Here is a 14,543-nt window from a genome sequence, read left to right as displayed (position 1 = left end):
GAAAAGAAAAACAAAAAAACCTCAGTGTTGCCGTGCTGAGAGGCGTTTTTGCTGCTGCTACTGCTGTGTTGTGTGTAAAGTGAGTGAACAAAAAAACAATACGTCATTTCATTGTTTTATTTAATTGCAAGTAGAAAGACAAGTACACATATTGAAAATACGCACTGTTTTTATTTTAGATTAGACAATTATTAAGTTTTAACAAACTGCAGTTGTGTGGGATTTATCGGAAAGAGTAAATTACAAAAGATTGTATTGGTATATACATATATGCACCCACACACACACACATATCTATATGCACATATATGACGAGTGCATATATATATATACATATATACATTGATAAACGAATATACATACATACATATATGTATGTATTCACATGTTTTAGTGCATTTCGAAGGCCCCTAAAGAGAAATAAAGTGAAAAGCTGAAAAGAAATTTGAAACTGCATTTGTGTGCAATGTGTGTATATGTATGTGTTTCAATGCATACGTACATACATACATATGTATGTATTTATGTAGTATGTAGATTAGTGGCTCAGTTTACACAATTTTTTTTTGCTAGATTTATATTAGCTTACAAAAGATTGAGAGATATTTTTATATGTATTTGTGCTAGTTTTGCATTTGTACATTATATGCCTAAATGTATAAGTGAACAGTTCATTCATATTTTCATCAAACATCTGATCCTTCAAAGCAATCTAAGAAAGTAAATGCAAATAATGTGACTGTTTGTATGTATGTAAATACATTACATGCATAATGCACACACATACAAATAAGTGCACGCACACGCACGTATGTATATGCATACATCTGTATGTATGTATGCATATATGTACCTAGGAAGACAACAAAAGACTTTGTTTTTAACACCCCTTCGCTATTGCAAGGCATATCCACCACAAACACATCTACACACATACATGCATAGATAGATAGATATAGCTATGTATATATGTATGTATGTACATACGAATGTACATGCATATACACTGCAAGTCATACATATGTATATAATTTTTTCGGTTAGTTTTTTCTTTTTGTTTTGTTCCTATACCTGCAATTTATTGAAACAATAATTGGTTCCTATGTGTTGCTCTCTCAAAGCAATTATGATCATACAAAGATCGGAAGTTAAGAATAATGAAATAGCCTTAAAACTGAAAGATAACATTTGATTTAGATAAGCACTTTCCAAAATTAGGTTAATTGAGCTGATCGCTTATTATTTCATACATTTGTATGTACATACATATGTATTTACATATGCTTTTATTCTAAAAAAATTACACTTTTTCTAGTTATTTGCGTGTGTCAAGTATTTACTGCTTTGTTTATCATTTAAAAACAAAAAAAGCTGCAAGTAAATATACGCAGTATTTATAAAAACAATTACCTGTCCTTTATCAGTATTACATAGAGTAAAGCTCTAGTCACGGATAGCTCCCGCAGGCGGCCAACTCTCGTAGCTGGACGAATTACGCACATATGTACACATATTGTTCAAAGAGTATTAGCATGATTTTCGTACAGAATCCGTTCCCGTGTTGGTTCACTTTGAATGGAATATAATGGGAATGCACGTAGATTTTCAATTGTATAACTTTTTTTTTTGTGTCTTATGCTATGTTGGTTTGTTTGTTGCTTTTAATTGTTGAATTGAAATAATTAACGCCAATGAGAAAGAAAAACATTCAGTACGAAAAATAGCAGAAACGTAAAGGATCAAAATTTAAATTCAATTTTAATTTCACAAGCTGAGACAATTTTGGAAAATAAAGAATGGCTTATATTGCAATAGCAATCGGGAAGCAACATGAAAAGAGTTGCCTTACTCCTCAAGGATCACAAGTGGACAAGCAGGAACAATCCCATTTCTGCCCATGGTCAAGGCCAAGTCAATGGAAGTAGCCCGCCAAGTGTGATATACATATGTACATTCAAATATTACGTTTTATTTGAAAATAACAAGATAAAGTATTTAGATGCCCAAAAGATCATAAAGTTAAGAGTTCATGTAGGATCATCTTCTTTTTTATTATATGTATAGGCAATCTAATATTTATTATCTTTGTTTTATGAATTCCCATATTTTATATAATTAACACTATCATTATTATTCGATTTTTACTTGCAGTTATACATTTTTGAAATAACGTGTTATCAACTATTAAAATCGGCTGAGTAAATGCGAATTTTATTGCAATACCAAGCAAAAAAGCTAGGAAAACGAAGCAAAATAGATACCCCTTACCAACTATACCCAAAGTCGCTTTGGCCTGACCATATCAGGCAACGTCGTCAATATACGCCAAAGTTCGTTGGATGCATTGGAAGCGTGCTCTATGTTAGGCCCAATAGTTAGCTGATTGGTGTGTGTTCGGGCGGCTGAAGAGCAAGAGCAAAAGCTAGAGAAACGGCAAAGCAAATCAGCGATTGCCGCGAGTGATAGGAGAGAGAGAGAGGAGAGGGAAGAGGCCTGCTTGTTGCCGTGCGGTTATCAAAAATACTCAAAATTGATAGAAACAACAAAAAGGCTGCTGCAACTGGTGCCTCAGCCGAGGACCAGCCGCCGCGCAAAAAGGGACGTCGTTCAGGTGGACCAACTAGCAGCACCAGTACCGCCAGTACCAGTCAAGAGAGTGATAGTTTCAGCGCCGCAATAGTGGCAATTGAGGCTGCATCAACTTCAAAAGCGGCACAAATAATAAACGAATTACAATTACAGCTAAATAACAATCATTCAAACCCTGCCGCTTCCACAAGTTCATCGTCAAGTAGCAGCGGACAGGACAAATTCTCTACGAACAATAGCAACGCCGGAGGGAAACGGCTTAATTGTAGCAATACTAATAATAATAGCTTTGATACTGGAGTAAATATGCAGAATACTGCCTCCTCGACATCGGCTGGATCGGTTTCCGGTTCTGCAAGTTCCGGGTCCGGATCAAGATCTCTAGAGGTATCCGTCGCAGTGGATTCAGCTGGCAGTGGAGATAGTGCTGCAGTTAGCCATGAAGGCACCGGCAGCGGCAGTGGTGGTGGTGGTGGTGCTGTGTCTGAAATTGGAATCGAAGCAGATCAGCCATCCGGAAGTAGTAGCAACAATAGTAATGCCACAAACGGACACGACTCGAAACACAATGGGTTCATTGTGAATAATAATGGCAGCAGTAGCTGCCCACTTGACAGCGAAAATAATCGAGAGAATAACACCGTATATAGCAATGTCCACTTGGACAAATCGAATCAGGAAATCATTCGACTTATTGGACAATATCTGCACGATGTCGGTCTTGATAAATCGGTGAAGACACTTATGGTTGAATCGGGTTGCTATTTGGAGCATCCATCGGCAACCAAATTTCGGGAACATGTTTTAAAAGGTGATTGGCCTCGTGCGGATGCTGATCTTAAGGTAAGTCCTCTCTTCACTCATCTCGTTTGCAATGCATTCAAACATTTTCATTTTTTAGGAACTGGAGCCACTAATTGATAATGGAAAGACAACAACAATAACTGAAATGAAATTCATATTACTTGAACAAAAGTATTTGGAACATTTGGATGATGGTAATCCTTTGGATGCATTACAAGTGTTGCGCAGTGAACTGACCCCGCTGCAACATAATATATCACGAGTGCATCAGTTGTCTTCATACATGATGTGCTCCACTAATCATGATCTTTATCAGCGAGCCAAATGGGAGGGCAAGGGTATATTGTCGCGTGCCCTTGTGATGGAACGTCTGCAGACATTTATGCCGCCATCGGTGATGATGTCACCACGCCGGCTGCGCACTCTGCTGCAGCAGGCAGTAGAACTGCAAAGCCAACACTGCCCCTGTCACGATATGGCCTGGGAAACCAATTTGCAGACAGTGTCACTGCTCACAGATCACTGTTGCACCACAGATGGTTTTCCCATGCAGACCATACAAATACTCACCGATCATTGCGATGAGGTCTGGTCCTGCAAGTTCTCTCCTGATGGCCTTAAATTAGCCACGGGCAGCAAGGACTCTACTGTGATTATCTGGGATGTTGATCCATATAAGCTGACATTAAAACACCGCCGTGTGCTTGATGGCCCGGCACAGGTTAGTGTTAGCTTTGTCAGTTGGAGCCCAGACTCAAAGCTTATCCTTGTGGGTGGCACCGAGGACTCGCATGAGCTCTATATATGGAATGTGGACGATGGCAAGCTTGTTGTGAAGTTTTCGCAATCATTGGAGGATAGTTTAGCTTGCGGTGCTATCAGTCGTGATGGATCTCGTTTCGTATGTGGTGGACAGAAGGGGCAGCTATATCTGTGCGATCTAAATGGGACTATAGTTGACTCATGGGAGGGTGTACGGGTAAATAGTATAGCTTTTCGGGCGGATAACAAAACGATTCTTGCAGCCGATAATCATTATCGCATAAGAGGGTGAGTAAGCAGTTGAAATTCCCCAGGTTTCATTTTCATCTTATTTCCACTGAATTACATTTTAGCTATAATTTTGATAATCCACGCTCTGACTTTGATATCCTGAGAGAGCCGCATCCCATTATGACGTTCAGCATTAATTCGGCGGATCGCTTAGCCCTGCTTAATGTATCAAATCAGGGCCTTCATTTGTGGGACATCGAGGACAAGTGTTTGGTGCGACGTTTTCAAGGAATACGACAAACTAATTTTGCCATACATTCTTGCTTTGGTGGCGTCAACGAAAGCTTTGTGGCCAGCGGTAGCGAAGATAAGGTTGTCTACATTTGGCATATTAAGCGTGAAGAGCCGTTGGCTAAACTGGCTGGTCACACCAAAACGGTTAACTGTGTGTCCTGGAACCCAGTCTTTCCGTCCTTACTGGCCAGTGCCAGTGATGATGCCACAGTACGCATTTGGGGACCGAAGCCGAATGGGAGTAGCGCAACAACTGAAAGCGATGACTGCTCCTCAAGTTCTTCGTCGTCCTCGTGGAATATGACTTAGATGCCCCCCTCCCCACTCCCCATCCTGATCCCATCATGCCATTAAATCGATGTGCGTGAAAAAACCAAGTAGATCTATATATTAAACGGATTCTGATTTAGTTCTAGTAACTCCCCCCTTAATGTCGATGGACAATGTATGATGATGATAATGATGATGTAAACTGCCATTACAACACAATGTATGAGCAGCATGACTTTACAATTAGCAATTACTTAAGTACATTCACACTATTTTCCGCGGAATGGAGAAAACAAAAACAAAAAAAGAAACGAAAAAAAAAAACATGCATTCATTTGTATATTTAAAACATTTAACTCGTTCGTTCGTTCGTTTGTCCAGTCAGTCCATTTATGTATGCATGTGATAAATACATTATCTTCACACTACTTATACTTACATATGAACATGCCTACTATGTAATGAATCTTTGGACTGCACTTTGATGCTTAGGATCAAAATTTCCCTCTTTCTGCGTCATAACCCTGAAAGTGCATCATAGTGCATATGCATATTGTAGGTGATAGGTGTTTGATCAGCTATATGCAAAAACAATAAAAGCCTAAACATGTATTTTATATGTGCGCACATTAGAATTTATGTGCAGTGAGAGAAACACAACGACGGTGCACCTTCAGAGTTACTCAAATTGTAGAGTTCGCCACAATTTTCTTTTAAATAGGTGTTCATTGCCATTTCAATTTATTTTTTTTATGCGGACCGCAACATTTAGTATACATATATCTATTTTAAATATTTCATAATCAATACATGCAATAAAAATAAAATAAATATGTTTATAAATTTTTTACAAATTTTCTACCCCAGATTTTGGTTGTATACAAAATTTGAGTTACTTTTTGGTTCACAAAAGTTTATTCTTATCAGTCGACTTTATATTTTGTTTGACATAATTTATTATTGGAATGTTCCAGTACATTAAGAGTTTATATTTCAAAAGATTTCGGTACTGGAATACAGATGTTTCTTATTATTAAATTGGACAAAGCTACTAGGACTACGTAGATACTATAGCACAGCCGAATTAGCAGGGGAGCTTTACATTAAGGACATTCTTCCTGTGTTATCATAATCATTTAATTGGACATCATTAATAGTTCTCATCAGCTCCAATTGAATTAAAGGAGCCTATACATAATTAAGACATTTGAAATTCCTATTTATATAAAAAATGACTCTATTTGTAACGCTGTAAAATATCTAAAGTATTCTTTTAAGGCAAATGCACTTATTACGAATATGGTGGAAATCCAACGAAGATTCTTAGCTCTGGTAGCTTCATAGGCCAGCACCAGAGAGCATAAATGATGGCTGGTAACTAGCATATAATGTAGATTCCGGCCAAAATCAGTGGTATTATTGCGCCAAACCAATATTGGTAGAAGGAAGAATTTGGACAAATTGGAAATAGCCACCACTTTGAGTATAATTGAGGTGAAATTTAGCAAGCCAAATTTAAGCATCTGTTTCAGTTCAAGAAACGCAGTAATAAGTAAAAGCATAAGAGAGATCAAGAGGTACTCTGAAAAAGAGTTATTGCAGAGTTATTACATTAAGTTGAAAATTTATATTAGTATTACCTCCTATATTTTGTATGGTGCACATATAGAATCCTCTTTCATGTAAGTGAGACGAAGCTATTCGCCCAGAATCATGCTTATATCGGCAAAGTGCAAACGATTCCAATAGTAATACTACAAAAAACACCTTCCAATGAATCTGAGAGAAAAAAGGCCGATAAATAAATTTAGTTAGTGGACAGTCGTATAGAATCCACCTACCTTGAAGTTGCCATTGTATATAATATGGCGAAAGGCACAAGAATCTAAAAGAAGCGCATCTATCAGTATAATGAACTCTTCGAATTCAATGTATTTATCTGTTATCTGATGGCATTTGTCCTGTTAAAAATATTTTAAATAATAACGTTATCTTTCATATACCATAATGAAATATTCTAAATACATATGTATATATTTACTTACACAATGTGTTGTTTTGAGGGTGTTGCTGTACTTTTTGTACAATTCACGCACACGATGTCCGCAATTAATGCAAACAAATGGTTTAATTGCATTTATACTCATAATAATACCGGAGATATCGGTGTTCCTTGTTTGGTGTTCACCAGTAGTTCTACTCTAATTGTAACAAGTTCATTAACTGGTTCGTTGGAACTATTAAAGGAACTAGTAATTGTACAGGAAGTAAAATAATTTTAAATACATATATTAATAAATATTTTGTTACACAATGAGTTCAATAGCTTAAAGGGAAAATTTCAGAATTAATTTTTGTTTTTTTGTTTAATCTATCAGGATTATTGGTTATGCCAAATGAAGGGTAGTCACATTTGATAACCCTCGCTTGCAATTGTTTCCTAAGGTTAACATAAAGTAACTAGTTCCAAGGGCTACATACATTAATGGCAATGTTTTTGTTTTGTTGTTCAAGATGTCCTCTTCAGTGGAAGGCAGCAATATCAGCATCCGAAATTATCCAACATGTGCGGTCGACGCATTAACAAGACTAGGTTGTTCTATATTAAAAGCGTTTTAGTTATATTTTGATACTAACATGTAAGTGCCCTTTTTTTTTTTATATATGTATATTGCAGAAAGTCTTATAGCCACCAGAAACAAACAGAATTTGGCAATGCAAATTATATCGGAAGTCATATTCCTGGAGCAGAGCGATGGAGACGCGCGAAAATCACAAGGCTTGCCCACCAGCCAGATGAATCTGTTCCAAGAGTTTCAATTGATTATTGCGTTAATTGAATACTTCTCTAGGCCAGGGCGGGATGCCACCCGGAACGCAATATTTCTTTCACTCTTTGGTAGTCACCTGACGCCACAGCGTTCAAAGCTTTTGTCTAGACTTATCAGCACTGCAGTCTCCGGATCAGTTGCACCTCTACTTTCATCGGCGGGCACATGGATGCAGCAAGTGGGATGTAAAACACCACCAAGTCTTGAAGTTGCCCAGAACATTGTCAGCGACTTCATACTCTTCTCAAAGAAAACACCAGAGCAATTGAAACAACTGCCATTGGTGGGACCTCAATTTGCAGCGAATTTCATGGTCGCTGTGGCTGATCTCTATCTGAATGAGCAACGTGACGGCGCATTGATACCTCCACCAGATGCCTTGTTGGACGCTATAACCGAATGGATTACGGAGAATCCCACACTCTGTCAGGCTTCACAGCAGCCACTTGTGCTACCGGCTGGTGCAATTGCCATGCCATTTGCCACACCCATTTCGGGCCTATTGCGATGGGCTGTGCTAGCCCCATTAATCTCACAGAGGTCTGCGTATAGCAATTTGCATCTCTCGCTTTTGCAAACCCTCCAACAGCTGGTCTGCAGTGGCGAGGCTGCTGCCTTGCATGCCCAGGATCTTATGCAAATTGTAAAGTCATTGCAAAATCATTGCTCCCGATTGGCTGAGGCTAATCTCTCACCTGATGCCGATGCTGCATATCAAAAGTGTATGGAACGATTCGCACAAGCTGTCCAGATAGCCCTCAACTCCAATTGCATTACGAATCCAATTCAGTTGCTTTGCATGCTTGAAGCTCTCCCGCCCCATGCGCTTATGAAAATTGTCCTTGCGGCACGCAAAAAGCTTTGATACGATTTCTAAACGTATGTACTTTTAAACATAATATACATATGTAGATAAATAGAGTACAATAATATCTAATTTGTGTGTTTGTAAGTAATGCCAGCAGGGGACAATAGGGAACACTTTGTTTGGACAGATTCTTGTGTATTTCAATGTTTATTTTGTCACAAAAATAAAGTTGTAAAGTATTATACTTAACTAAAGAAAGGGGAAAAAAATGATTAACTTAAAACATGTTAGCCTAATTTTTATACACAGTTGCCCTTGTTCTTCTGACAAAATTTTACTGTGACAGTAGTTAAAAATATTTTTAATCAAAAAAATATAAAGTTTATTGTTTGAATAAATAATTTTATATGGTTTCAACTAAATAATGAAATGAAATTCTACTCACTCTCTTGAGTTCCTTCCTAAAGAGACATTAATCCTAATACTATTTCATAGCCATTTTTAGGTCCTTAAAAAAAATTATTGATTTTTGCAATTAAAGTTTATTTCTTTGTTTTTTTATTTTAACATATTGATTAAATGTGTAATTATAAATCTTAGAACAAAAACCATTTATGCAAGCTACCAAATACTAAAATATTATATGATTGACTACTTAAGACTCTGGATAGCGGCAATACGAATTGGTTTCAATGGACTCGTGTGGTATCCATTCCTCGTACAGGGGCATACGGTTTTTTAAGGTCTCAATTTCGCGTAAGATACGCATTACGTTGCCGCCAACTAGTTTCTTGATGGCCGCATTGCCCCACACCCGATCTCTGGCTAGTTCGGCCAGTAGGAGAGCATAACTTTTTGGCGCTCCACCGAGTCCAATGTGATCCACCCCAGCCACTTTTCGCACATAGTTAATCGTATTGATGGCCTCACGAAGACTCAGCGAACGCTCTCCGCAGCGTTCCAGATTCAGTAAAATAACACCACCATTCTCCGGAAGTAGACTGCAAAATGAATTTGTTAGAAATGGTTTTGCTTATTATGCTGCATTCCATTTACCTGAGCACATGATCTGGTATGGATGCCACACTTGTGCTATTGCACATGGAAAGTGGTGTAGCATTCATTAATAAGACTGGAGCCTTGGCCGAATGTAAGGCGCTCATCATTGCCGGTTCGCTAAGTTGAGAGATTTCCACAAGCATTCCCAAGCGATTCATTTCATGAAGCATTGTCTGCAATCGAGTCCAGGGATGATGACTTTGGGAAAAGAAGGGTATCTTTTTTTTACTTACCTTTCCAAAATCGGTAAGGGAATTCGTCACATTCTCCTCTATGAGGTAATCACGTCTGCGTATAGCTGCAGCAGCCCATGGTGTGGTGCATTCTAGACTTGTTACCGAAACGAAGCGAGCACCAAGTAGATAAACTGAGCGTAAAATGGCCAAACTAGTGCCCAACGCGTGACCACCGCTGATGCCGATCAATACGGCAACTTCACCACGAATGTGGGTTTGCTCCATCTCATCGGCGGACTCGACAATATGCATGGAATCAGTGGTAGCCGTAATTCGTTTAGCCTCATCAATACCCTCGAGGGCCAGCTGGACAGCGTCCAGATATTGTGCCCCACATGCCACAGTGATTGGCCATAAAACGGCACCAATATGATTTTGCCGTATTTCCGTAATGCTGCTCTTGTTAACAACCACTTCGCTTGGTGGCTTCCATGAACCCTCTATAAGAGGTGACTCTGTCAGAAGGCGTCGAATGAACGCTAAGCGCGCCTCGAGCAGCGAAGAGGATCGGAGCTGCAATGCCAACGGTATTCCACCAGCCATGGCAATGCATATTAGAACTAGGCCAGCTCCCAGGAGAATTTTTCGGCCACGCGATTGTCCAGGACGTTCCTCCGATGATTCGCTGCATGAATCCTTTTTACAATTGAACGTTGGAATGCCCCCATTGGAGCAACGTAGTTTCTCGTTTCCGCCACCGAATTTGGTGATTTCCGCGGGCAGCTCGATATCCGCGATTTCTGTGAACACAAAGCATTGCTGCTTGCAATGTGGCTGATGTTGGTGCAGTGGATGCACCTCTAGGAAGTCGCGACTGGGCACTGGATTCATTGCATTATATTCTTAAATTAAATGTTTTTTCCCCCAACAAGTGAGCTGCTCTCTGTGCAGAGTCTATGGTAGTTGATTGCTTGGAGGATTATTGATTATTTTTTTTGGTATTTTCTTGAGTACCCTTTAAGGCCAAAATATAAACGAGTACTTTACATATTTTAATATAATATGTGACAATTATTCGAGTCTTTTCAAATACATCTAAAGGCGCTGATTCGAAAATCTAAGCTGTGTCCCTGGAATATGAATTCCTTCTTAAGTTTCCCACAATAAACGGTTCGGTTGGAAGTAAATTGTTGAAGAAAATATATGCTGTTTATCAATTTAGCAAACGAGTCCTGAATCAAAGGGTATTACAAAGTTGACTGAATGAAATATCACCAGGATATTTTCAAAGGAGCATGCGCCTAATGAACAATTTTAGACATCCGGCAACGTTTCACAAAAACGATTTGCAATCTAAATTTGAATTACAATGACCAACAAAGGATGCTTAAGTTGACAAAAGATTTCCACAGCTTTAATACAAATTGCAAAATGGCACAGAAATCGTTGCATACTTTTAGGGATGAACCGTTAATTTCAAATTCAGTAGATTGAGTTACGCCCATGAGTTGTTCCCCTGCCTCTTAAAAGAAGCTTTTCCATTTAAAAAGGAAATAAAGTAAATTATTTATGGATACTAATTTAATATTCTATCACAATTAAAAATAATACAAGTTTACATGTAAGAAGTAAAGGACTTTTATGTGTATGTGTGATACAATTTGAATGAACTAAACGATAGTGTGTAATGTGTTTTATGTTGTTGTAACCGCCGGACTTGGTGTCACACCAAATGCTGAGATTAATACATTCACAACGGTTACAATGAAAACACCAATAACCGTGTAGTTGTTGATCTTATTTGCCCGACAAATCTCTTGCTCATTCTTGATATTGTACCGACCGTTCCATATAAGGCCAACACCGACTGCAACCTGAATATGAATAAGTAAATGAAATTTCTCCAAAAAAGTTAACAAAGCGCAAATGCCACTCCTTCTATATGGTACTCACTTGAAATATGATGCTTAATGATATGAACAAAAGACTGGGATAAAAGTATGGATTCGTTTGTTGACTTGTCTCCAGCACATAACGCAATTGATTGGCATTTGCCGAGAGCAGGGCCAAATCCATCATGCCCTGTGCCAATGTCTTCTTATGCTGATAGGCGTTCACATCTGGTATGGGTGTCTCTACCCCATTGATATTGACAAAACCGGGACCATTGTATCCGGGAAATGCATAACTGGGACGTCGACCATTGTTCCCAGCAACACCACCGTTGGGTACATTGCCACCGTTGCCTCTAGAATCACCTGTACCCAATAAGCCATCGTCAACGCCAGGATTTCCATTTTTTACCAATGGACGATCGTCGAATTCTTCATCATCCAATTCGGGCACTATTTACGAGAAATGAGCTAACTAAGTTAAAAGTCTTTTAGGCAAATATTCGACTTACATGAATTTGGTTTATTATACATATACATATATGGTGAGATATATAGGCAGTTGATGTTGAAGAAGTCATTGATGGATGCGACAATTGGTTAGTGAAAGAAACACACACACACACACAGAAATTGAAGTTGAAGAATAAAAGTAAGTAGAAGCCAAATATGAGTATATACATATATACATAGATTCCTGAACAGTTAATCATATAAAATTATGTATGAATTTACTAACCTGCACGAGGTATGCGTAGATGATTCCTTACGTCAAGTGCATCATTTTCATTTGCCTAGAAAAAATATTTGAACACAAGGTTTATAATATGTATATGAATACAAAAAATTTGCAATTTATTAACATTTCCCCAACACAATTTCATTTTGATTTCCTCTTTCTCATACCAAACAAACAAAAAAATCGCATGCTAATAAATATGCATATCACTCTATTCACTATCTCACTATACGTAATGCGGAATAGAAATTTTCTATATGCATGTACAGTGGGTCATTCCCCTGAAATCAATCGCAAAAATCTATAACTTTTTGACCGTTCAACAGATGTATGAAGAATTGTGCAAAAAGGTTGGTAAATTAATGGCTTAAAGGCAAAATATTTTTCATAGCTTAAAAACCTGTCTGTTTTTTCTTCTTCTCTATTATTTAAAGCTTTAGAATACATTTATACATACAAAAGAGAAAAAAAAGTAATAAAAATTCCTTTGTGATCCATTTGGCACGAAAATGAGCCATTGTACTAGAAGTTCCAATGTTTATTTAATGAGAAAAGCATCTCTCTCTTTCTATCTCTTTCTCTCTCTCCGTATCTCCTAAACTTTGACAGACATTTTGGGTTTGTGATTTTTGTTTTGTTTACTCGGTAATTATAGAAACTTATTCTATACACATATTCGAGTACCCACAAATGGATAGATGCTTTATTTCAGATTAAAACTCAACCATTTTATTACACAACTTTTAGAAACTCTAACAAGTTAATTTCTAGCTTTCTTTTGGCAAAAAATTAGTTTCCATCTTATGGAAGAAAATCACACAAACTAAATGATTTATGTCAACAAATATTAGACAGAAGCTGAATCACTTTGAAAAAAAAACATTGGCTTCTATGTACACATGTAATTCACGCTAGGCCAGTTGTGTTTGGGGTTTTACCCACCGATTGGGAAAGGCTTTGAAACTCACTTGATTAGGCGGTAGTTTATCCATTTGTAACGTAATATGTTCTAGGTCACTCATCTTTTCTTGCTGAAGATTAATATCGTTCAATTAAGAAAATGCAATTAAAAGCTGCAGAAAGTGTCTTCTCTTGCCGCTGAACGTATTCCTTTGTTTATTATCTGTGCTACGCAGATGAACGCGTATGAGTAATATGCTTCGATATGATTTGGCTTTTCCACTTGATTTGGGAATTAATTATAAATATATGTGTGTATGTATGTATATATGTGGGTATGTTTCTTTACAATCAATTTTTTGAAAAAAAAAAAATGAAGAAATTTTATTTAATACTCGTGCGCAGTTAAACAACCACTCGGCACGCTATTTGTCCACCAACTGAACTGACCAGCAACAAATTCAAAATGTTTTGGCTTTGGCTCTGGTGCTTTGACGTCGACGTTGGCTTCTCTCAACTTGTTTGGCTGAGTGGCCGGCAACGTTGGGAAAATTTTTAGCGAGTTCTCAACTTGATAGGATTGGGTGGATTACAACAAGTTTCTCGGAGTCTAGTAGTGTACTAGAGTTTCCTCTCTCTCTCTTTCTCTTTCCATACATGTTTCCGTATTAGTGAAAGGTTAGCGTGCTAAGGTTCCGCATTTAATTTTGCTCGTTTTCCCTGAGTTCTCATCTAGATTAACGAGGGAGAAAATATGTTTACAATTTACTTGGAAAATGCCCAAAACACAAAATGTCGCAGAAAAATAATCGACTCTCGGTGCATTCGCCTTAAACAGGATTAGTCATCAACATTATCATCATCAACATCATCATCATCAGCAACATCATTTAAAAGTGGGAAAAGTTTGCACTTTCGAGATGGTTATGTTTTTTGGGTATCTATACAATTAATGTGTTCTGTTCTTGTTCTGGGCTTTTTTAAAGTTAAGAAGAAACCGGTTGCTTGTTCCATTCCATGGGCGTAGCAAAAGGGTGCAACAGCAAAATATTGGCCATAACATAAATTTTGATTTATTTAACAGCTTGTAATAGTTACTCGGGTTTGGCGTAGGTTATTTAAATTAGGGTATTCAAATGATGGGGACATGAGGAAAAAAGGTTTTATCCGCACGTAGAATATAACGTT

At 37.8% G+C, this 14,543-nt stretch overlaps 5 protein-coding genes across 7 annotated transcripts; 2 read left to right on the top strand and 3 right to left on the bottom strand.

Annotated features, from left to right (window-relative positions):
- The first annotated feature begins 1 nt into the window (after window position 1).
- LOC137573856 (WD repeat-containing protein 26 homolog) lies at window positions 2-5,816 on the top strand. The gene is made up of 4 exons (XM_068285917.1): window positions 2-79; window positions 2,152-3,432; window positions 3,491-4,443; window positions 4,509-5,816. Exons 2-4 carry the CDS (start codon window positions 2,896-2,898, stop codon window positions 4,987-4,989), a joined length of 1,971 nt encoding a protein of 656 aa, XP_068142018.1. The 5' UTR covers window positions 2-79; window positions 2,152-2,895; the 3' UTR covers window positions 4,990-5,816.
- A 30-nt stretch (window positions 5,817-5,846) lies between these two features.
- Arv1 (ACAT-related protein required for viability 1) lies at window positions 5,847-7,138 on the bottom strand. 2 transcript variants are annotated; one of them, XM_068285918.1, is made up of 4 exons: window positions 6,996-7,138; window positions 6,792-6,911; window positions 6,591-6,729; window positions 5,847-6,532 (listed from the first exon to the last, which is right to left on the bottom strand). In XM_068285918.1, exons 1-4 carry the CDS (start codon window positions 7,095-7,097, stop codon window positions 6,171-6,173), a joined length of 723 nt encoding a protein of 240 aa, XP_068142019.1. In that variant the 5' UTR covers window positions 7,098-7,138; the 3' UTR covers window positions 5,847-6,170. The 2 variants fall into 2 exon arrangements, with proteins under 2 accessions (XP_068142019.1, XP_068142020.1); XM_068285919.1 differs by having other exon boundaries at window positions 6,337-6,473.
- Window positions 7,139-7,426: 288 nt separating this feature from the next.
- On the top strand, window positions 7,427-8,990 carry LOC137573920 (integrator complex subunit 15). Its single transcript, XM_068286003.1, has 2 exons — window positions 7,427-7,543; window positions 7,628-8,990. Exons 1-2 carry the CDS (start codon window positions 7,465-7,467, stop codon window positions 8,644-8,646), a joined length of 1,098 nt encoding a protein of 365 aa, XP_068142104.1. The 5' UTR covers window positions 7,427-7,464; the 3' UTR covers window positions 8,647-8,990.
- Window positions 8,991-9,136: 146 nt separating this feature from the next.
- Window positions 9,137-10,791, bottom strand: LOC137574110 (dipeptidase 3). The gene is made up of 3 exons (XM_068286230.1): window positions 9,882-10,791; window positions 9,646-9,821; window positions 9,137-9,590 (listed from the first exon to the last, which is right to left on the bottom strand). Exons 1-3 carry the CDS (start codon window positions 10,713-10,715, stop codon window positions 9,245-9,247), a joined length of 1,356 nt encoding a protein of 451 aa, XP_068142331.1. The 5' UTR covers window positions 10,716-10,791; the 3' UTR covers window positions 9,137-9,244.
- Window positions 10,792-11,387: 596 nt separating this feature from the next.
- NijA (Ninjurin A) lies at window positions 11,388-13,792 on the bottom strand. 2 transcript variants are annotated; one of them, XM_068286168.1, is made up of 4 exons: window positions 13,424-13,792; window positions 12,456-12,510; window positions 11,778-12,169; window positions 11,388-11,698 (listed from the first exon to the last, which is right to left on the bottom strand). In XM_068286168.1, exons 1-4 carry the CDS (start codon window positions 13,475-13,477, stop codon window positions 11,519-11,521), a joined length of 681 nt encoding a protein of 226 aa, XP_068142269.1. In that variant the 5' UTR covers window positions 13,478-13,792; the 3' UTR covers window positions 11,388-11,518. The 2 variants fall into 2 exon arrangements, with proteins under 2 accessions (XP_068142269.1, XP_068142270.1); XM_068286169.1 differs by having other exon boundaries at window positions 11,778-12,148.
- Window positions 13,793-14,543: the final 751 nt, after the last annotated feature.

Source organism: Drosophila tropicalis, unplaced genomic scaffold (assembly GCF_018151085.1).
Source record: "Drosophila tropicalis isolate 14030-0801.00 unplaced genomic scaffold, ASM1815108v1 contig_443, whole genome shotgun sequence".
Classification (NCBI taxonomy): domain Eukaryota; kingdom Metazoa; phylum Arthropoda; class Insecta; order Diptera; family Drosophilidae; genus Drosophila; species Drosophila tropicalis.
The sequence above is the reverse complement of the archived record's forward strand: the minus strand, read 5'-3'. Positions and strand labels throughout refer to the sequence as shown.